Source organism: Macrosteles quadrilineatus, unplaced genomic scaffold (assembly GCF_028750875.1).
Source record: "Macrosteles quadrilineatus isolate MER2022 unplaced genomic scaffold, UCM_ALF_1.0 Scaffold_9__3_contigs__length_116548681, whole genome shotgun sequence".
NCBI lineage: Eukaryota > Metazoa > Arthropoda > Insecta > Hemiptera > Cicadellidae > Macrosteles > Macrosteles quadrilineatus.
In genome coordinates, this window is record NW_026542602.1 from 15090419 (window position 1) to 15112816 (window position 22398).

Below are 22398 nucleotides of genomic sequence, written 5' to 3' on the forward strand. Positions count from 1 at the left end.
TTGTTATACATTTATTTTAATTGTTTCCCGAAACAATGGATGACGAAAGAGATATCCATATATTTTAGCCTGTTACTTGAAAGATGCTGCGTGGCTATATCGGCCAAATTAACTTACAGTATTTCTGATTGATCGGAACTGAACCTTCGTAAATTGATTTCATCGCACCAGCAAATAAACCAACCCATCAAATAACCCATTATTTAAATTATAAGATTCTATGCTCTCTTATCGTCAGCCTTATTACGTGCATTTATAGAAGAAATTTTAGTTTTGAACAGCAAATAAAGTATATGATTTTTATTTTTATAAGTATAAGGTTACCAATATTGTATGTATTTTGCGTCCATACTATAATATACAGTCTAGATCAACTAAACAAATTGAGAGTGGCAAATTATTTGTATGAATATTTATGAAATTCTCTTCCCTTCTATACTATGTTAGGCCAGTCATTATTCCGCAATTGAGAATTATAAAAAAATACAACAGTAGCATTTAAGTTTATATCCATCGATGCACAATTAAATACACCGTATGATGAAATCATCAATTCTATCAATGTCAAAACAACGTTGAAAGGAAAAAATCAACAATATGGCTATGAAAAGTTTAATTTCAATTTAATAATTTAATTTATTCAATGAAATTTAATAGTTAGAAGTCTTGCAACAATCATAAAAGCTGGGTGTACGCCTTCATACTGGAATGCGTCACCCGCCTACATCTGAGCAGTGCGGGTGGTGTGAAAATGCTTACTGGAGTGTACAATATTTCACTATTTAACTTTATATTTTATAAAGGAAGTCGATCTCTGTTTTAACTATAAGTGTATATCGCACGGGCGTGTGAGTGTGTGTGTGAACGAACATACGAATTTTCTATTCAGTTGATTGTGTAAAGTTACAAAGATAACACTGGTTATTGAGACATGAGCATTTCAGTTTTATTCAATTTTCCTCACTTAATTTGGTCAAATAATACCTTTGAACTATTTTTATCAGTGTTTTCAAACAAAATAAATATTAAATAGTTATGTTTTTTATATAGGCCTAACGTACGCTAAAATCACCTAACACGGAAGGTTATGTCACAATCCCTCGAATAACATGTCCTAAGGTTTATAAACATATCATAATCACATTTTTAATGTAAAAAGCTTATTAAATATAATCAAAAATTTTGAATAATTTAGAAACCAAACAAACATAGTAAAATTTAAAGGTGAAATAAAAATGTTGAACAATAAAATTGGGAAAACAATGTTTGATTGGATTCTATGAACGTTAAAATTATTGTAAACTTAAGATACTTAAACTAAATGCAATTTTATAGAAGGATAATGTATTTGAGTTATAAATAAAATAATATTCCCTTCAATAATATACCAACAAACTCCACGAAGAATTGTTATATGTTTGGCATGCTCATTGTTAAAAAGTTGAACTAATCAGAGTTTGTTTCGCTGGTCACGGAGCCATTGTTTAACTCCGCGTCAAAACAATGGAAAGGTTGACGAACCACACAACAATGTCTTTAATTATTTTCTTCATTGTTGTGTGTACACTCGGGTCATAATATAGCAGACCGCATCAATCGAAATTGCAATAAACAATTTTCTTTGTAAATAAAACTCTATCAAGAATTTCTACGAAATGTTTTCAAACTACTACCGTTTTTAACAAATTACCAAAAAACTGTAGTTTTTACAGGGTTCATGGTTTATACATGGAATACGCTATTGCCGTTAGTCTCATTGCAATTTCTTTCTAAACGATTTTAAAGAGCTTTAACAAACATAAATTTATCATAACGTTATTGTACGTCTACCTATGTCTAATAGTTAAGGGAAAATTACACAAATCTGTAAATTGAAAATGTCTATGATATTTTTATGAGGACTTAAAATGCCTTTGTAGTTTGCTTGATCATGGATTACTTTGATAAAAATTGGCAAATTTATTTATTTAACACCAAGGCTATTAACACTCCAAGAAAAACACGTTTTACCTTCCCTGTAGCAGCAAACCTAATGACTCATAAAATTTAATGCTTCACGAATAGAGAATACTTCTAAGAATTTTAAGGTAATAATGTAGTAAATTCAACAAGGAAATTGGAAATTCGATTAGTTTACTAGTTTCCTGGGTGGAAGTATTTTAATTTTAAAACTAGGTTATTTCGCGATCCGTCAGTTTATTCCACAAGTACTGTATAAATTGGATATACTCTTTATAATTCTAAAGAATTGGTGTAAATACCTGCATTTATGAGATCAATGTGTTTCGACTCACATAGGAGTCATCGTCGGTCCAGTCCGGTCTTTACAATTCTTCAAATCTCTCTAAGTAGCCTTTAAATTAGTTTCATTTTCTTTGTTCTACTTGTAACTAATTAGGTACATTAGTTTCGTGGTAAAATATATTTTAGAAATGGTAAATGTAAAAATTGAGACAAGTCCTCTAAGATTTTATTCAAAGTAAATTTGCGAAAGGCAAAACAGAGTATATGTTTTGTATACTAGCATAGATTAAAAGAACTCCTTTTATCTATGATACTACTATACGTCAACATAACAGTTGAAAGAATTTACACCATATTAATAGCAATGATGAATTGATGGTTCGTTTAAAATAATTATAGTTTAAATGAAAACATTTCGGGTTGTAATTCTCAATATTACACTTTTAGGTGTGCGTTTATTTAATCCTATTTAGAGTTTGGGCATGTACTGAACCTGTATTAAACATAATTAGTTACGTTTTATCACATACAATCTGTGATTTTATTCAATCAACACGACAATGATTAAGGTGGTCATATTTATAGATATTCTAGTGTATTGCATTTTGAATACATTGCTTTCAAACTATGTCCATTGCCATTCTGAAATGTGTATTTCAGGCACGTATGCAAGATTATTTACCCTTCACAAAACATTATATGTCATGTGTTTTATAGGAATTTATTTATTTAGACTCCACAAATTTGAGATGGATTCAGTAGAATTAGTTTGTGCCATAGAGGTTATACAGGGTGACAAAAAAGTCTGGAAACGGCTTGATATCTTTTTAACTAAATTTGTTAGAAAATTAAAACTTTTCACATCATCTTATATGTATGAAAACTACTTTTTGCAAGCATTACCATTTTTTGACCTTCACCAGGGGACGGCCCATGAGGAGTACGTACATAATCTTTAATGTAAGCCTAGATTGATATGCACGTCATTTTAAAGATCTGGTCAAGTGGAGTTCATTGCCGGAAACCGCGTCAAAAAAGGTTCATCCGTTACAAAATGGCGGCAGTCCAAAGTTCTTGCGGAATATACCTGCAGAGGCCTTAGATTTGGTAAATACTCATATTCAACATTAGCCGGGAAATCTGAAACCCGTTTAAATTTCTTTTGAAGATTGAATAATATTAGTCTATTAGCTAGTTGACTTTAAAATACAGTTTCAGCTCTCAAGCTAATGTTTAATACGAGTATTTACCAATAGTAAGGCCTGTGCAGGTATATTCAACAAGAACTTTGGACAGCCGCCATTTTGTAACGGATCAACCTTTTTTGGCGCGGTTTCCGGCAATGAACTCCACTTGACCAGAACTTTAAAATGATGTGCATATCAACCTATGCTTACATTAAAGATTATGTACCTACTCCTCATGGGTCGTCCCCTGGTAGAGGTAAAAAAATGATAATTCTTGGAAAAAGTAGTTTTTATACATGTAAGTTGATGTGGAAGGTTTGAAATTTCTAACGAATTTAGTTAAAAAGATATTAAACCGTTTCCAGACTTTTTTGTCACCCTGTATATTGAACGGAATTTTAAATAATGTATTTAAATCAGTAATTTATTATAATAAAATAATTTTAAAAACGATTTCAATTTTAACGAATTGTCTTAAGTTCAAAATACCAACAACAATATTTTACGATCCCGTACATATTGTATAACAGTCAATCCTCTCTTAGTATTAACATAATCGTCCTCCTCATTATTTACCTATCAAAAATATTCAAGGAATCAATTTTTCCGATAAAGATTACTAACTGTATCTGTGTCAATAGAAACTGCAATTTTAAAAAATTACTTTCAAATTTAATAAACCGGGAAGTATCAAGTGAAAGTCTGAAAATTGAAACTGAAATTAATCCAAATGACAGTCATTGATTAAGTGTCGTAGTTAACGTTATAGTGACCTAGATAACCTAGTCATTATGTTTATTGGTTACTATGGCAACAATGAAATATATCAAGCATTACGTCGTAGTATTACTGTACATGCCATAGATATTAAAGCTTAATTGCTATTATTTTCTATTTACTTGGTTACTATGACAACAAAGACAAACGAAATATCACAAACATTATAAGTAGTTGATGGTGTGAAATTGAATACGCTTTAATATCTATGTACTTTAGATGTAGCTTATTAATGTCCCAATGAGTTTGCAAAAAAAATTCATGTTTGTAGCTTTTTGTGGAGGCAAAAAATTGCTTTCGTAAACACTAGAAAACTGTTCAACATCAAAAAGTTAAAAAAAAACTTTGGACCTATCCGCATTACAAAAAACATATTGATGAACATGTTGTTTTGTTCATTTCAATATTTGCGAGTATTTAGGTAAACTCATATATTTACTTTGTTTTGGCTAACTAAAACAAAGCCAAACAACAAACAGTTTTGACACTTTATAGCATCATTTATTGTCATATGTATCATCTAGCAACAAGAACCAGAAGAAGTGTTCAAGAAATGGTATATTGGTATAATCTAACACCAAAAGAAGATTTGTATGAAGAGTCGGCAAAAGGCAAAGCCCTCACTGACTGACTGACTGACTCACTCACTCACTCACTCATCACTAATTCTCCCACTTCCCATTTACCTAGGAGGCTGAAATTTGGTACACTGATTCTTTAGGCATTAAATAGGAAAACTAAGTAGTTTTTATTCTGATCGGACTCTCGGGCTCCGCCGCAGTGGCTCTGGAGTTTCCCATGTTAACCTTATGAGTACTCATATTTAAATGGGATTAATGAATCTTAACAGCTGTTTCAATTAAACAAGTTGGTTCTGTTCTATGATGTGCAATAGCATTAAAGTTACAAGGATTACCAACAGGGTGCAGCACTATAATTCTTTTAGCGAATTTCCCATATAGGGAATAAGCTATTTTATTTATGACAACAGCTAATTTCCAACCAAAAGGTGAGTGAGCGTAGCGAACGAACTTCAACCTGGAGGCGAGTTAGCGTAGCGAACGAGCTAACCTGAAGGCAAGTGAGCACAGCGAACGAGCTCCAACCTAAAAGTGAGTGAGAGTAGCGAACTAACTTCAACCAGGACGTGATTGAACCATGCGAACGAGCTTATCTTGAAATTAAGAAGTTAAACGGGGCAAAGCCCGCGGGTACAGCTAGTTTCTTATATGTAAGGATTTAGTTTTTATGTATACAAAGTGGTTATTTGTTAGATTGTCGTTGTCTTTGATTCCTTGAGTAATTGGTGTAAAACTAATTGACAGGTGAATAGGAGTAAGAGGAATTAAAAGTTTGCCACAATTAAACACGAGTTAAACTGGTGTGAAAGTTGACATCGCCGACAATGAGAAGCAGGTGCTGGCGACATTGTGATAATGATCAGCTGTTGTCCGCCTGTCTCAGTTTGGTGACATACGACGCGACGACGCGACGCATACAGTAATAATGCGACTTGCAATTCCAGTCTATAGAACTATATACATAATCAACCACCTCTTAGGCTACTAACAGGTCAAAATAATAGTCTGTTACCGCTGTATTTTAAACGATTGTCTTCTTTAGATTTTATACAACAAGCCACAAACAAGGAGGCAAATTTATCATGCGCTATAAACATGCTTCGCAAAACAAATCTGTTTCTTGCTTATTTAATATATGGTATATATTTTGTTCATTTTCTGTTAATTTTACGTTACAAAATTGAGAAGAGTTTCATTTAATATATTTTTCCTACAATTACCTAACAATTTACATGTTCTCTCACTGATTTGAGGAAGCAAATTGGCCAATTCGCTCATCAGTGAGACTATGTTAACATTGTCTCACTCTAATTACTTTGTCTCACTCTAATTACTTTGTCTCACTCGCTCCAGATTTGCAACGTGAAGGCACGAAATAGTGAGCGCGTAACATGCAGACAAGGTCGTATACGTGCGAAATACGTTGACAGCACTGGCTGTAAATCAGCTGGTCAGCTGTTGTATTATTGTATAGTACGGTATCATTAAATGTCATATTAAAAGTTCACTTCTGTGTAAAAATATGTCACGTTTCGTTACCAATTTATTTGTTTATGGTAACTGAACTGTAGGAGAAATATAATGTGCAACTCGAGTGCAAAGTGCAATTGCCTCACCCGAGAAACCATTCCTCACTCGCCTACGGCTCGTGAGTAAAGTATTTCTCTCGAGTGAGTCAAATGCTCCCTTTGCTCACTAGTTGCACAAATAACTATTTCCAACGGATACACTATTTACTATTATGATTAATTATAAGATGATTTTACAGTTTCATTTTGCAGACAAGTGGTATACGCTATTTTAAAATCTTATAGGCTAGATACTTTGTTATGTCAAGTATACAATATCTACTTCGGTTTTAATATCTACACAGCTTTTAGACTAGTTAGTTACTGAAAGCATATAAACTACCACGATCTAATTTTAGAGAGTTCAGACAAAGGGTTTACTTTTTTCGGCCAAAATCCGTTACGTGCCCACAACTCTAAATAAGGACTGGGTAAAAAATGGCAGCCGTTCAAAGATTCAAAATGGCAGATTCAAGAAATATTTGAACGGCTGCCATTTTTGACTTGGTTGCCCGTTTGAGTTCGGGTTTTTGGCAATGTATTTAAATAAATAATACCGTCTATTTGATATCAAATTTGAGCTATGCTGCTTTCTAGGAATTTGTCTTACTCCTCGTAAGCCGTCCCCCTTAAGAGGTTAAAAAGTAATAATAGCTTGAAAGAGTTGACATTTATGGTTGTTATTGATATACCAATATTTATTACATTATCTATAATGTGAAAAATGTATCACACCGTTCCGGGACCTTTCAATTACACTGTATACAAGTGTATGTATATCATATTTTTATGTAAAAAATCTATACTTATTTAATACGCAAGCAGGGTTTTTATGACAATTACTCCTCCAAAACTACTGAACCAATTGACTTGTTTTTGGTGTCATTGGAAAGAGCGTAACGTAAAGTTGTGCATAAAACTTTCTTTTTAGGGAAATAATTAGAGAGTGAGGCCCTGAGACCCTTTAAAATTTCGTATTCCTCCATAAGATTTAAATGGGAAACAAAAATTGTTATGAAACTACAGCTGTTGTCAGAAATTAAAAGTGAGAAGAAGAACATATGTTAATTGTAAACAGTCAATAACTCTACTAATTTAACGGTTTCCTACAAACATTTACTTTTTATATTTACTATTTTAAATTTGCAAACTATGGGAACAAAGGTAAGTCATGGAACATCACCAAGGAGAGGAAATAAAAAATAATGTTTTTTTTTATATATTTATAATCGTTATTGTGGTCAACGCAATACGGATATGAGTAAGGCTATTTTGTGGAAAAACTCTTATGTACATCTTGAGTATTTCCATAATCTTTGAGTCGAATCTTTTAAAGTCATCAGAAATTATGACTGTTATTCGTTTTAAAATAACGCCTGTAAGTTAATACTTAGCAATTGCTCGAATTCGAGCAACAGGTACACTAGTATGACTAACTAGGCTATACCTTAATCAAACCTTTATAAATTCTAAAATCTCATTAATTAAAATTGTCTTGATTTAAAAAATTTATTTGATTTGAAATCAAACTAAAGTAAAATTAATTTGATTTTAAAAATTGATTTGATGAAAATGTCTTGATTCGCATTAAACTACTCAGCAAGAATACACTTTAACAGTCCCAAGGAACTGCTGTAGTGTGCACTGTACTTATATCAGCTGGAGATGAAATCACCTGATCAGCTGATGAGGGTGACCTTGGTCAGCTGATGATCAGCTGTAGGAGTGGAACTGTGCAACAAGTCATTACTATTGTCGCATTTCCTGTATTTAAACCAATACTACAATCTATGATTTAGTATTTATGTACAATGTGTAGTATTTCATTATTTTCTGAAGTTTTAATTGTCTTTTAGAATTTGCAGAAATTATTTGTAACCTGCAGTCGAAAGAACTTGAATAAAAATTGTTAATCTTAAACAAAATTTATGAAACTATCCATATACAATAAAATTATATGTTTGTTGTTTGCTTAGTACGAGTTAGTGCAATAGATTTTTATACATTATATACGTTTTTCTCTGCCATACTTTTCCGCGTAATAACGGTCATACAGTAACCTAAGTAATATATAACTCAGCATTTCTATTACCATATTTTTCAAGGCAATTACGTATCTATGTTAAGAGCTTATAATTCAATATATTTGACTTAATTTTTTTTTAGGTTCAAATAATAAACAGCTTTCGAAAACATAATTTATTACCATAACAATTAACAAACTTAACGTATTTTGCTATATTCTTTGTCTTATGTGGTAATTTATGCGTAAAAGGGTGTGTGTAAAAGTGGTTTTAGTCACACATGTTTAGTCACTTGATACGAGGCAAGTTTTCTTACTACTGTTTACAGGTAAAACTTTCTATGAAACTTTATAGGACCTAGTTCTGTGTGTTCATAAACTATTTTACTAGATTTAACTATCAATTTAAGTACTAGTGTTCTTCATGTTGTTTACAATACTTTTAGGTTTGTTCTAATTTTATTCGATGTGATATAGTTTTTAGGAGTTCTAACATGATGGATCATCATAAAAAATCATTTATTACATCCACTCATGTACAAATTCTCTATTTAAGGTGGAGCTGGGTGTCCGGGTGCTTCAAATAAAACTCGCTGAGCTTCAAGGGCATTCGCCAAAAGTCCTCGAGAAGAAGCACTTTGAGAAATTAAGGGCGGAGAAGTGGAACCTTCAAGTGTAGTTTGACTTGTGAAAATAGGGCTAATGGTTTCCTCTACTCCATAATCTGGGAATAAACTCGATTGAATTGATGGTGTTGAGGAAGAAATAGGTGACATAGTTGGCGGAACTGTTGTAAAATAGTTGTAACGGTTAACGCCATTCAAAGGAGTGATGGACGATGAAAATCTATATGTTGGGGGGGAAGAAACCGGATTATTATTGTTATGTTTGTTTGAATTCGAAACAGGCTTGAAAAGTTTGTTGACTGAAGGTACTTCACCTCTGATGATGTTAGGAGAAGCGGAAAAAAGAGACGGGTTTCGATCTGGTTTATACGATGGGTTCGGCTCAAAAGTATGAGGTATGTGATCATTGTATGAAGAAGCGTAAATTTGAGATTGGTCATGATGGACATTTCCTTGATCCTCATTCCTGATTATGTTTGGAGTACCTGATGCAAGCACTGTTGGCAGAAATGTCGTGGAAAAGGAAGGAGTTTGAGAGGGATTGTATGATGCCTGTGTGAATACTGTAGAGTATGGATTTTGTAAAAATTGATATCTAAATTTGTGATCAGGTGTTAGTATTTCATTTTGGTCGCTAGCATCGTTTATCGTTGGGTAGTAACCATTATTAATGTTTTTAGGGGGAAGTGAGTTTCTATCTTGCATAAAGATTCCATTCTCCGGAGTCCTCCAAGAGTTGTGAAAGTTACTTTGGCTAAAATCTTCAGTTGGAGATGTTTTAAAAGCAGGAGCGTAGAAGTAGTAGTGGTAGAACGGAGTCATGACCTCCGTGTAGGCAAAGTTTTGCTCTGGTCCTGGATACCCAGGAAGTTCTAGTGTCCTTGAGTCGTACCCAGGATAGGGAAGGTTTCCTTCGATGTGAGGATATGCTTCAAGACTAGCTCCACTCACGAAAGCGATACACAGTAGAGATTCTGCGATGATTAATCTCATCTGAAAAATAAACTTACTGAACATTGCTATTTTGACATACTCTACCATGAAGTTTTTCGAAGGAACTTGAAGTTAAAAAACGAATCAGCCGATTTGACTACTAATACAACTAGACATTCCATCCCCATGTTAAATGTGTAGCCAGATCTTTTATCAAAATTGTCGTAGTTGATGTGAGCCACCTACAGATTGCGCTGATCTAAATTACTAAATTCTACCAACTACTTAAATCGTTTTACCAAGTCAAACTTAGGGAATGACTTATGGTAAGTTATAGTAACTGTTATAACCCATCAACTAAAATCTCATGATGATTTCATGGTAGAGGTACCTCCCATCCTTAAGCTTTTTTGTATAGTTATTTGTTTCTAATATATATATTTTTGCTTGATAGAGTCGCAATATTAATTTTTACACTATATGCCTACACCTTATCAATCATCAACCTAATATGGAAGTAAAAAGGCCATGCTATGACACGCAGACAGCCAGTATTAACACGGATCATATCATTTGAATTTCTAGTGATATATTGGAGATGTTACCTTATAAGATATTGCAGTAGCGATCAAAAAGCTTTTACCATCCATGCTTTGAGCTGCACTAGATTATTGAATCAGGGCTTTCATATGTAAAACTAATAACATGCAATTTTATTCTACTACTTATTGAACTAATATAGAACGGACAATTATTCGTTTTAAACTACGTTTAAGCATTGGAGTGCAATCTAAGAATTGTATAAGCTGCAATCTTTGATTATATCATTCCATTTCGTGATCTATTTTGTATTTCTAAATGTTAATGTTTATTAAATAATCCTTTTTATTATTTTTTTTTATTTTACATTTAGTTGAATGTCCAAGTTATTCAATTTTCTGGGTGGCTAGGTGGATACAATGCTAGCATTAAAATTTGAGATTCCAAGCGAGATCGATTCAGGCCATAAATCTGTCAATTGGGTTATTCAGTATCTTGAAAAAAACTCACGTTTTAATATATAAGAAGTTAAAATTACACAAAACATTCACACAAAATTGTAGAAAGAATGTTGTCCAAATAAAGAAATCCTTCCTGGACAATGACGTCACCAACTCCTTGACGACAGACTAATCTTACAAAGGACATTGGAATCTCCTTGCGGAAAATTTGCACATGATACTCGCATTTTTGGCATTGCAATGTTATATTTTTGTCGTTTTATTTTCATTCAACAATCGAGATGGTTGAAGTTGATAAAGAAACCTGAAAGCTCGTGTCGAGCAGTGAAGTAGAGACACATTCTAAACTGCGTTTACTATTTCTTTATTAACAAGTTTTTTATGGATGGCTGAATAAACTATGTATGGGTTTTGTAGGGAGAAATATGTTTCATAATGAACTTTACGTAATAAAAATACACAATTGTTTTAGTTGAAAAGAAAGCAAAATGTAAATAAAGATATTATAACTTTTTTATATTACATTGATTGTTCTAATAATGTTTAAGCTACTTGCTAAATGCAATTGATTTATACATTACAAACAACAGTTAACTTAATCAGAGTACTTACGTGTAAGTCCATTCTTGAGCGCATTGTGGTAAAAACTGGGCTACAGAGTTTGTTTGAATTAACCTTGACATTAGTACGTGTTAGTGTTGTGTGTGTGTGTGTGTATGTGTGTGAGTGTACGTAGAGTCACGACGTACCTTGTCCAACAGGTTATTAAAGCACTAAGCAACACTTAGTGACTTCCTGTGTAACTTGCTCCTTCACAGCATCCTTACAAATCCCTAGAACGTTCTGGGAAATGGTTAATCAAAGTGGAAATCCTTGAAAATATCTACTTCGGTTAAAAATGATTTTTTATATTTAAATTGGGATTTTTTCATTTCAAAAACCAGGAAGACAGGATCGGCGAGGGGCTTAAATAGTTATTTAATCGAAGATAAATTCAAGATGACATATTAGTTTAGGGCGTCACAACTCAGTTAATTTTATTTTTTTATGTTAAAATACAGGTAGAACACCTAATAAATAGTTTTGAGAAAATTATAAATAACTAACGACGTGACTGGTGGGAGTTTACGTCTAGACTTAAACTAACGTCTAGACTTAAACGGGAGTCTAGACGTAAACTCCCACCGGTCACGTCTTTAAAGCTAGGCCTAGGCATGCGTGTTACGTGTTTTTTTAATTTTTTGAAACGTTTTTATGTATGTAAATCATTTGTCAACTTTGATGACCTTCGGAAGAAGTGACAACGTCCTTCCGTATTTTTTTTTAGTAATCGTGCTATTGACTATACACAGAATACCGACGATCGAAATCTTTGTAACCATCTTGTAACGTAAACATTTTAGTGACAGTTTGAAACCAGCTGTCAGTTAAACCAAATAATTTTGAAACAAACTTAAAATTAATAACAACGTCAGCTGCTAGACTTTTTAAAATTAAAACTTTTAAATCGGTGAGGGGCTTAAAGAGTTATTCAAACGAAGACAAATTCAAGATTACATGTTACTTTAGGGTGTTACAACTCAGTTAGTTTATTTATTTATTGTTTAGTGTTAAAATACAGGTAGAACATCTAATAAATAGTTTTGATAACATTATAAATAATAATAATTAAATAATGGCAAATTTAAGAGTCTTCCAGGATACTAGTGCATAATAAGAGAGTACATAAATAAAAATTTAAAAGAGAATACTTAACTGTATTTCACTTAAAGATACCCCATTATGAAGAAGTATAGATATAATTGATATGTCGCTGTTATGAACGTATAGTTTCCACAATAGTTTGCATCCGTTGCATTAAACTGAGCTTATGCGACAAATTAGTTTTACTTTTTACCGCTTAGCTCCAGAATATGTAGAATCAGCAAACCTAAATGACTCTACTATAAGTAAAATTATTGTAGCTAAAATCATTATATTTTATTTAAAACGTTCAAGCTTTTTTAATAACATGAAATTTTGCAAGAGTTACAATAGTTAAGGTATTTGTTGGCCAAATGGTTCAGCCGTTTTATTCCAACCAGAAGACCAAGCAGTAAGATTTTAATATGTGTTTAACAATTCCCCTCTTCAAGTGTGTTTTGTTATGAAAGACTTCTGTTCATCTCAGTGCTTTTAAAATAGTTTTTACTATCGTAATTATAGTATAACTCATACCTAGGTGAGCGTAAAATGGAAGTGGATATTCTGTACAGCCTTAGCTATGAATATTAATTGAAAACTCCCTTGGACAAGGAACATGAGGAATATTTATATAGCCTTGTAGCTGAGGGGACATTGTGTCGCCTGGAAAGCAGATGGTTACCAGTTTGATCTCAAGAAAAGTCAGAAGCTTTTTATTATATAAAACCTGATGTCCTTGGTGTTTGGGCTTTTAATAAACGGTCCTGGCTAATGAGCCAGTTGATCAAGTCAGTAACAAAGCCGGCATATCACTTGTTCGAATTGGCGTATTGGCGTCTAACCTATATAATAATGAAATAATGAATTTATTTTCTCTGTTTACATACTTGTACAATTTATGCAGTCAGTTCTGGAAAGTCTAAGACAAACACTGATGATCAGCTTATAGTTTTATGGCGTACAAATTTTGATTCTATTATTTGTGCTACATACAGAAGAGAAATATAGGGCCTCCAAGGCTATGCCCGCTTGGAAGTTTCATTTTTTTTATCTGAGTTCAAAATAAGATAAATTAATAAGTAAAGGAAAGCCAATCTTACTCAAACTCAAATATTTAGTTTAAATAAATAACACATGTTCAGTTTTTACAATCAGTACACTTGTTGGGGGTGGAATTAAACTTATTTTTTTAGTAAGATATGTGTGGTGTGGTGCTACCTTCTACAGATGTCTTCAAGACGAGCGGGGTTCCTTGGTAGCAGCGTGGAGCGTGGATCTGGCGTCTCGTTCAGGATCAGCGTGAGGGCGAAGATGCCGAGGAAATAATATACTGGCTAGACTGTTATGTAAACTTGTATATTAAAACATATATGTAGTACATAGGTGACAAATCATAGTGCCGGTGGGCACTAGCGTGTAGGTAGGGGCGGCCAGTCACTGCAGGAGTCAGGACTCAGGAGTGCAAGTGGCGTCGTCCTGTCCTTGAGGGAGGGGGTAGCGTAGAGTATCAGCTGTTTCTTGTCGGCAAATTCAAGTTAGTAGCACCACATTTTTGGGACGGATGAAAAGGTAATTTAATGGCTGAATTAATATATTTTTAGGTTTAGGCCCTAACATTCCCCTCACCCAAAACAATAGTTTTGAAACGAAAAAAAGATAACATATTTAGCTTTAACACACAAACACGAAACAATTTTAGTTTAACACACGCAAAACGAAATACACCGTTGTTTTATCAATTTAAAGGTTATGGTCAGGAGGCGGGAAGGATATCAGCTTGTGCACTGGCCTTGTGAATGTGCCTTGAGTAGTTTTTATTTTAGCTGCTCTCACTACTCCATCTTTTCCTGGGTAAGTAACTTCAACTCTACCTATGGGCCATTCTAATGGACTAGTGTTCTTCAACTGAAGATAAACTATATCACCAATGTTGATAATGGGTTGAGTGGTTGTCCATTTGTTTAGCTGGATCAGGGTATGGAGGTAATCTCTGGACCAGGCCTTCCAGAAAGCTTGTGTGGCCTGTTGAAGAAGCTCGTATCTTGTAAGCCTATTCATTGGCGTATCGGTGTAGTCGTGTTCTGGAGGTGAGATGAGTGGGGCACCTACTAAAAAGTGTCCTGGGCTGAGGTAATCTCCATCGTTGGGGTCGGTCGTCATTGATCCAAGAGGACGGCTGTTGAGAACGGCTTCAATGCGGTAGAGAAGTGTAGACATTTCTTCGTACGTTAGACTCAGATTTACTAAGATTCTGGAGAGATGACGTTTGGTTGACTTAACTGCAGCCTCCCAAATTCCTCCAAAGTGGGGTGCAGCAGGGGGAATGAAAATCCACTTAATTTCCTTTTTGCTGAGCTGATGAGTGAAATGTTCATTATTTTCTTTGAGGAATTGTTGAACACGTAAGTAGTGGTTTGAAGCACCTTGGAAGTTGATTCCACAGTCACTGTATATTGTTTTGCACAGTCCTCTGCGCGCTACAAATCGGTCAAATGCAGCGAGAAATGAGGCAGTTGATAGGCTAGTAGCGAACTCTAAATGAACTGCTTTTGTGGCTAAGCAAACGATTATGACAATGTATCCTTTTGATATGGGAGCCTTTCTTCTTGAACCTTCTTTAAAATCAAAGGGTCCGGCATAATCAACACCAACATTCAAGAATGCACGCACATTTTCGAACCTTATTGGAGGAAGGTTTGCCATTTTTGGCGTGAGTGGTTTCGCCTGAAATAAGTAGCACTTGTTGCATCTAAATATTCTCTCTCTCAGGAGTTGACGAATACCTATTATCCAAAATTGCCTTTGAATCAAAGACTGAGTGAGCCGTGGACCTCCATGTAAAGAGAGGATGTGATAGTGATCACATATAAGTGTTGCGAGACGTGAAGACTTGGGAATAAGAACTGGATGTTTTGCAGGATAAGGGAGAAGCGAATCTTTCAAGCGTCCCCCCGCCCTAACAAGCCCATCATCGTCTAGAAACAAGGCTAGAGGTCGATACTTGGGAGACACGTGTTTTCCAGTTTGGAGACTTATTATTTCCTTTGACAAGTGACATTCTTGGGTAGATCTTACAAATCGTATGAGAGCATTATTTTGTTCTTCTGGTGTTGTAGGACCTTTTAGTGGTGGTTGCTGTGCTATCCTGTTCTTCAAGTTTTTAATGAAGCGGAGTAAAATACTTAAAACCAATTTAGCTTTAGACAAACTAGACGATTTCTCTAATATGTCCAATACTATGTTAGGAGATTGTTGAGTTATCATAAGGCTCTCGAGTTTTATTTCGGGCAAATCATTGCTGATTTCTGGATTAGTATGTGCTTTGAGATTGGATATAGGTCCATATAGAAACTGAGGGCCTTTCCACCATAGATCGGAGTTTACTAAATCTTTAGGCAGAGAGCCTCTGCTTGCAATGTCACAGGGGTTTTCTTTGGAGATAACATGATACCATTGACTTGGATTCGTTTCGTCAAGTATTTCTACTACTCTGTTTGCAACAAAGGTTTTGAGCTTATAAGGTGGTATTTTTAACCAAGAAAGTACTACAGAGGAGTCGGTAAACAGCAGCGTATCTTGAGGATGAAGTGGGCGAGAAGTTGTGCTGCACAGAGTTCGAGGCGTGGAATGCTAATGATCTTTAAAGGAGCGACTTTACTCTTTGCTTTGAGGAGATGTATATTAACTCCATCTGTATGTTCTGTACGTAAATACAAATTGGCGGCATATCCCTTCGCTGATGCATCGCAGAATCCTATGATCTGAATGTTAGTGGCATTAACAATGGGTATGTGTCTCGGAATCTTTAGGTGAGCCAGTTCTGGAAGAGTAGAGATGAATGTTTCCCATTTATTACAGATCTCAGTAGGAAGTTCGTCATCCCATCCTAATCCTAGCAACCAAATGCTTTGCATAAGATTTTTCACATAGAATGTGCACGGAGTAATCCAACCTAAAATGTCGTAGATTTTGGACATCTCACTTAACATTGAGCGTTTTGTGTACACTAGGGGGTTGAGATGAATTATGTACGAGAATGTATCGTCATCCGGGTTATACTGCAAACCTAAAACTTTCATATAGTTTTCATTTTCTGAACTGATGCTTAGAGGCTTTTCTCGATGATCTAAAGGCACGGTGTCTAGTACGTCCTTACAGTTGCTAGCCCATTTGCGCAACGAAAATCCTCCTAGGTTCAGTAGGTCTATAAGTTCTTGTTGCAAGGTTAGAGCTTCGTTAATAGTGTCAACACTGACGCAGATGTCATCTACAAAAGTTTGGTTTATAATGGCTTTAGATGCTAGGGGATACTTCTGGCCTTCGTCTTGTACTAGCTGTAGCAAAACTCTTTGAGCTAAAAATGCACTTGATGTTACGCCATATGTTAAGACGTTGAGTTCGTATTCTTCTATGGGACCATCTCGATGAGTTCTATAGTATATGTGCTGGAGTTTGCGATGTTCTTCTGTTACTAGCACGTTTCTGTACATTTGTTTGATATCTGCACAAACGACGATAGAATGCAATCGGAAATTGGTTATTATCTCTGCGATATCCTTCTGTAGTTTTGGACCACTGTACAATATATCGTTTAGGGACGAACTAGATCCACTAGGTTTGAATGAAGCGTTGCATACTGTCCTTAGTTTAGTTGTAGAACTGTCCTCTTTGCGAACACAATGGTGAGGAATTATGTAGTTGGATGGTTCTAAACAAAGACTCATATGTCCCTGAGATATATAGTCGTCCATGAAGCTTCTATATTCTTCATACGTCTCTTGATTGCGTTTTAGTCTTTGCTCTAGAGTCACTAGCTGTCTTTGAGCGCTACTTTGAGGGAGTGATGGAGCTTCAGGCTTAGTTGGGAGGGACACAATGTATCTTCCATTAGTGTCTCTTCTGTGAGTTTTTATAAAGCTTTCTTCTGTGGCTTCATCTTCAGGATTGGGTCTTACTACATTGTTGACAGATTCTATCTCCCAGAATTTGGTTAGATGAGCATCAAGAGTGTTGTTACAAATCAACATTGAGGACCAGTCATTCAATGGAATTTCGTTGATAACTTTGCCTCCTATTACCCAACCAAATATAGTAGCTATCGCAGACGGTTCTCCTTTAATTAGGTTGCTTGACTCCTGAAGGATGTCAAAATACAAGTCCGCTCCTATCAGGAATTCAATTGGGGATGATACGTCAAATGATGGGTCTGCGAGTTTTAAATGATGAAGCTTTGAGCGTATTGATGAGTCAATGGGGATGTTCGGTTGGTCTGACGATATTTTAGGGACAACAATTGCATCTGTTGTTAGAACAATGCTGGTATTTTCGAGTGGACTGATAACGCAATGAACTAATCCTTTATTGAGGGGAACGGATGTTTCAGCTACTCCAATGAGGTTTACATTGTTAGAATATCTTTTTAGATTTAGTTTGGAGGCGCATTCTTCGGTGATCAAGCTAGTTTGAGATCCTCCATCTATAAGAGCCTTTATTGGTAATAGTTTACCATGATGATCTTTAACTCCAATGACTGCTGTACTCAGTAGCATATTAGATGAGGTTTTCGAGTTAGCAAAGCTGCAAGTTTTTTCTACAGTGTCGCTAGACGGCAATGTAACATTATCGGATGGTTTAGGACTACGGGTGACATTGTTATAACATGAATCTCTTTGGCGATGAAGGAGAGAATGGTGTTTACCAAAACACTTGGAACATCTAGATTTGGACTTACAGTCGGAAATTCTGTGAAAACCCAAACAACAATAGCACAGAGAGTTTGCTTTAGCAAAGTCATTACGACTGGACACATTTTGTTCCTTAAACTTTGTGCAACCAAAGATTTTATGTGATGTATCTTGACAAAAGGCACATTTTAGTGCTGAAGGCCATTTATGATTGCTGTTATCATTGACGGTAGTAGATAGCATCGTATTTTTGTTACTATACGGTTTGCTTGGAGTCCTAGTCTGCTTAGGCTTAGTTTTAGTACTCGTTATTTCAAGGATTTTAAGCTGTTGTTCTATGAAGCGAATTAGGTTTTCAAACTTAGGGATTTCTTTGTCTGTCTGTTCGCTTTCGAAGTCTTTACGGGTACCTGGAGTTAGAGTACGCAATGCGACATGAAGCATAGTAAAATCGAACAAATCATCTATGCCAAGGGCCTTGAGAGCGGAGAGATTGGTATTAAATACTTCTAGAAAACTAGTTAATGAACTGGCAGTATCTTCTGTGAGAGCTCGGAACGAGAACACTTTATCTAGATGCGAGTAGACGTTTGTTTTGATACCGCTGAATGAGCTGATGTAGAGCAATATCGTAGTTTTCTTCAGATATAACTAAATTTTCTATTAGAGAGAGAGCGTGAGACTTGAGTAGACTACGTAGATAAGTTAGTTTTTCTGATTTTGAGAGAGAGCGATTCTTGTGTATTAGAGAGTTAAACAAAGCGTAAAAGTTCGGCCAATCAGCTATCGAACCATTAAACGGCTCAATTTCAATTTTTGGTAACTCAGCTACCTGAGGGGCAGATTGCGGGGGTTGCGTAGGTGTGGCTTCAGATTTGCCGGAGGTTTGCGTTTTGGGTTGCTCAATCTGCATTTTGCGAGCAAGAGATTTTAAGTTAAAATACATTTCATCGTAACTCATTGAGACTTTGTGTACCTCGATCTTATCGCTATCATCTAGATCAGAGTTAATAATGGTAATGTCATCACTAATATCTTCAAAAACAGAGTAATCATCCTCTATTCTATTATATCGGGAAACAAAGTGATCAAGTTCAGCTTGATAAGGTTGCTTCTTTTGAGCCAATTCTAAACATTTTTTACCCACGTCATAAAGCGCTTGAAGTCTAGCAAAGTACTTTTCTCGCTTCTTTATCAGTGAATCCATTTTTGCTTTATTCTCTTTAGTGGCCATTGTTAAGCTGACAATGTACAGGAATCAATAGGATAAAAGGTGATGGTAGAATAAATGAATATTTACCGATTAAAAATTACGTTTAGACCGTTGCTGTAAATAAACAAAATAACACACGTGTACGAGAATGAATAATTGACAGTTGTAAATTAGATTAAAAACACACTACTATAATCTACAAATGGGGAAATAATGAATGAAATAATAACAGTCAAATTGTTGAAAGAGATAAGCAACTAGCGGACGCGTAACGATAAGCAAACAATAGGCGGCGGCGTTCCGAACGGGACCTGAACTAACCTGTCTCAACAATAATCAAGCAAAACCTCTTTAACTTAAACTTTATGTCAAAGCTAAACTAATTAAATACTGATTAGTACTTTTAATAAAACAGTTTTATTAGTTTACTGCCTTCTTTTTACACAAATTAAGCAATAATATAATTCCTTACTTTTATGATTTTAAATGGACTGTAATATTTAAAACAAAGCGTTTAGTTCAAACTTTTAATTTTATCGGGCTCGTAAAGGACCAATGTTGGGGGTGGAATTAAACTTATTTTTTTAGTAAGATATGTGTGGTGTGGTGCTACCTTCTACAGATGTCTTCAAGACGAGCGGGGTTCCTTGGTAGCAGCGTGGAGCGTGGATCTGGCGTCTCGTTCAGGATCAGCGTGAGGGCGAAGATGCCGAGGAAATAATATACTGGCTAGACTGTTATGTAAACTTGTATATTAAAACATATATGTAGTACATAGGTGACAAATCATAGTGCCGGTGGGCACTAGCGTGTAGGTAGGGGCGGCCAGTCACTGCAGGAGTCAGGACTCAGGAGTGCAAGTGGCGTCGTCCTGTCCTTGAGGGAGGGGGTAGCGTAGAGTATCAGCTGTTTCTTGTCGGCAAATTCAAGTTAGTAGCACCACATTTTTGGGACGGATGAAAAGGTAATTTAATGGCTGAATTAATATATTTTTAGGTTTAGGCCCTAACAACACTCTTAAACATACTCTATTTAACTTAGTGTACATAACAAGTAAATGATAACATAGTCCACTATTTTTTTTTACGAAAGGTATTAAAATCTACGTGTAAAATATAGAACTAATACTGTACTAATATATGTTAAGCTAGAATCCAGATCCCTTTGATTGTCAGACGGGTATGATCTTTCAACTATGTAGCATTTACCCGGTTAACCCAAATGCATACACTATTAGAATGCTATAAGGCAACGTTGCGTAGGCGTATTACGTATTACAGAACAGATGTTACGGTTATGATCATGTACGCAAATATGATGCAGTCACCCCTACCTCCCCCCTCCCTCACAACAGGTATGACTATGACAGGATTTCGTGTCAAGTGCAGAGGCACCTTACCTCACACATACACAACATGGAGGGGGACCTCACAACAGCACTTTTGGGCTGCTATGTTTAGAAGTACCATGCTAAATATATAGGGTTGGAAGTATAAATGCTGTGACACATAGGGGCTTCCGTCTAACACCAACCATAGATTGTCTCTTCAAATTTGTAATCCTTAACGGGTTGAAGACAATTTACATGTAAGCTCCGTCCGTTTTATGAGAAAGGAATTTTGTTTTATGGGATTTCTTGTGTTTGACAAATTCTAAAAGTGATTTCCTGGGTAACCGTGTGCTTATAGATCTTTCCTTTAACCCTGAAGGCTTCTGGTTCGATTCCAAGCGAGATAGTTTCCAGACCAGATACGATTTCTCATTGGGCTATTAATTAATTAAGCTATATATCAGGAAAGTTCGATGCTATATTAACGAGACCAAGAATTGGCCTGTGCCCTTCCAAAATAGTAAAAAATAACAAGGAACCTCAATAAAAAGACTGTCATTAGGATCACTAAATAAGATTTGTTATCAAGGCTGGCTTCTTAGCAAGATTTTTAATAACATATGATGAGGAGTAAAATTATTATTTCTAGTGGATTTGAAATATACTTGCTATTGAGGTTCCACTACTTTATTGGACTTTTGTCTAGAATCGAATTGTTTTAGTACAACATTTATGTAATGAATCAAAATAAATTACTCTTAAAAACGGTAACAAACTGTGCCATGTATAAACTTATTGTCTCAAAAGTCTTCACGTGTACACTGTACATAATTTCTACATTAACTACAGCCGTTTGTCAAAACTGATTACATTGAGTCCTGTTCCTTAACACCGCACCTATGACGCAACCCTGTAAACGCCGTCACTAAATAACTGAGTAAAAATAAATGCGACATTTTTATCTACATAAGGTCATGGACATGACGTCATATGGAGCTGTAACCACGTCATAGTTCCGAAAAATTGCAATTATTTCGTCTAAAAAGGAGTAAAACGACGTTCCTTTGAACAAACGCCCACTGACTAGAGGTTTGTGTGATCACCAGAATGTTGTCTCCTTAAAGGTCACATGAAAGAGTGTCTTCCTTCAATACGGACGTCAATGAACAGCAAAAACACTTCCTCAAATTCCTTTTATTACGTTTATCAACGTTGGTTTATTTCACGTTCAAAAAGTAAATTGTAATAATTTTAAGGCTATTTCACTTTTTTGTAATAGATGCATGAGTGTATTTCTTTATCAATGTAAACTACGATAATTTTTGAGAACATCGTCATTATTTTTTATATTTCTTTTCTTTTCTTTCCAATGAAAAATGTTTCTTGATAAATCCGATACGAGAAAGAAGATTATTTGTTTCAACACAACATAATTAGACAGTATCTTAAAACATTCTTGTCATCATTTATTGGCTTTTTAATGCCCCCTTGGTTAAAAACACCAACATACATACATACACATATATAGGATGTATAGGATACATGCAC

At 35.1% G+C, this 22398-nt stretch overlaps 4 protein-coding genes across 4 annotated transcripts; all 4 read right to left on the minus strand.

Moving 5' to 3' along the window:
• Window positions 1–8541: 8541 nt before the first annotated feature.
• LOC129002974 (uncharacterized) lies at window positions 8542–11643 on the minus strand. The gene is made up of 2 exons (XM_054431128.1): window positions 11553–11643; window positions 8542–9999 (listed from the first exon to the last, which is right to left on the minus strand). Exons 1-2 carry the CDS (start codon window positions 11574–11576, stop codon window positions 8932–8934), a joined length of 1092 nt encoding a protein of 363 aa, XP_054287103.1. The 5' UTR covers window positions 11577–11643; the 3' UTR covers window positions 8542–8931.
• Window positions 11644–14363: 2720 nt separating this feature from the next.
• On the minus strand, window positions 14364–15326 carry LOC129003259 (uncharacterized). The gene has a single exon (XM_054431553.1). The coding sequence runs from the start codon at window positions 15324–15326 to the stop codon at window positions 14364–14366; it is 963 nt and encodes a 320-aa protein (XP_054287528.1).
• An 842-nt stretch (window positions 15327–16168) lies between these two features.
• LOC129003260 (uncharacterized) lies at window positions 16169–18172 on the minus strand. Its single transcript, XM_054431554.1, has one exon. It carries the CDS (start codon window positions 18170–18172, stop codon window positions 16169–16171), a length of 2004 nt encoding a protein of 667 aa, XP_054287529.1.
• Window positions 18173–18875: 703 nt separating this feature from the next.
• Window positions 18876–19541, minus strand: LOC129003261 (uncharacterized). Its single transcript, XM_054431555.1, has one exon. The coding sequence runs from the start codon at window positions 19539–19541 to the stop codon at window positions 18876–18878; it is 666 nt and encodes a 221-aa protein (XP_054287530.1).
• Between the last annotated feature and the right edge of the window lie 2857 nt (window positions 19542–22398).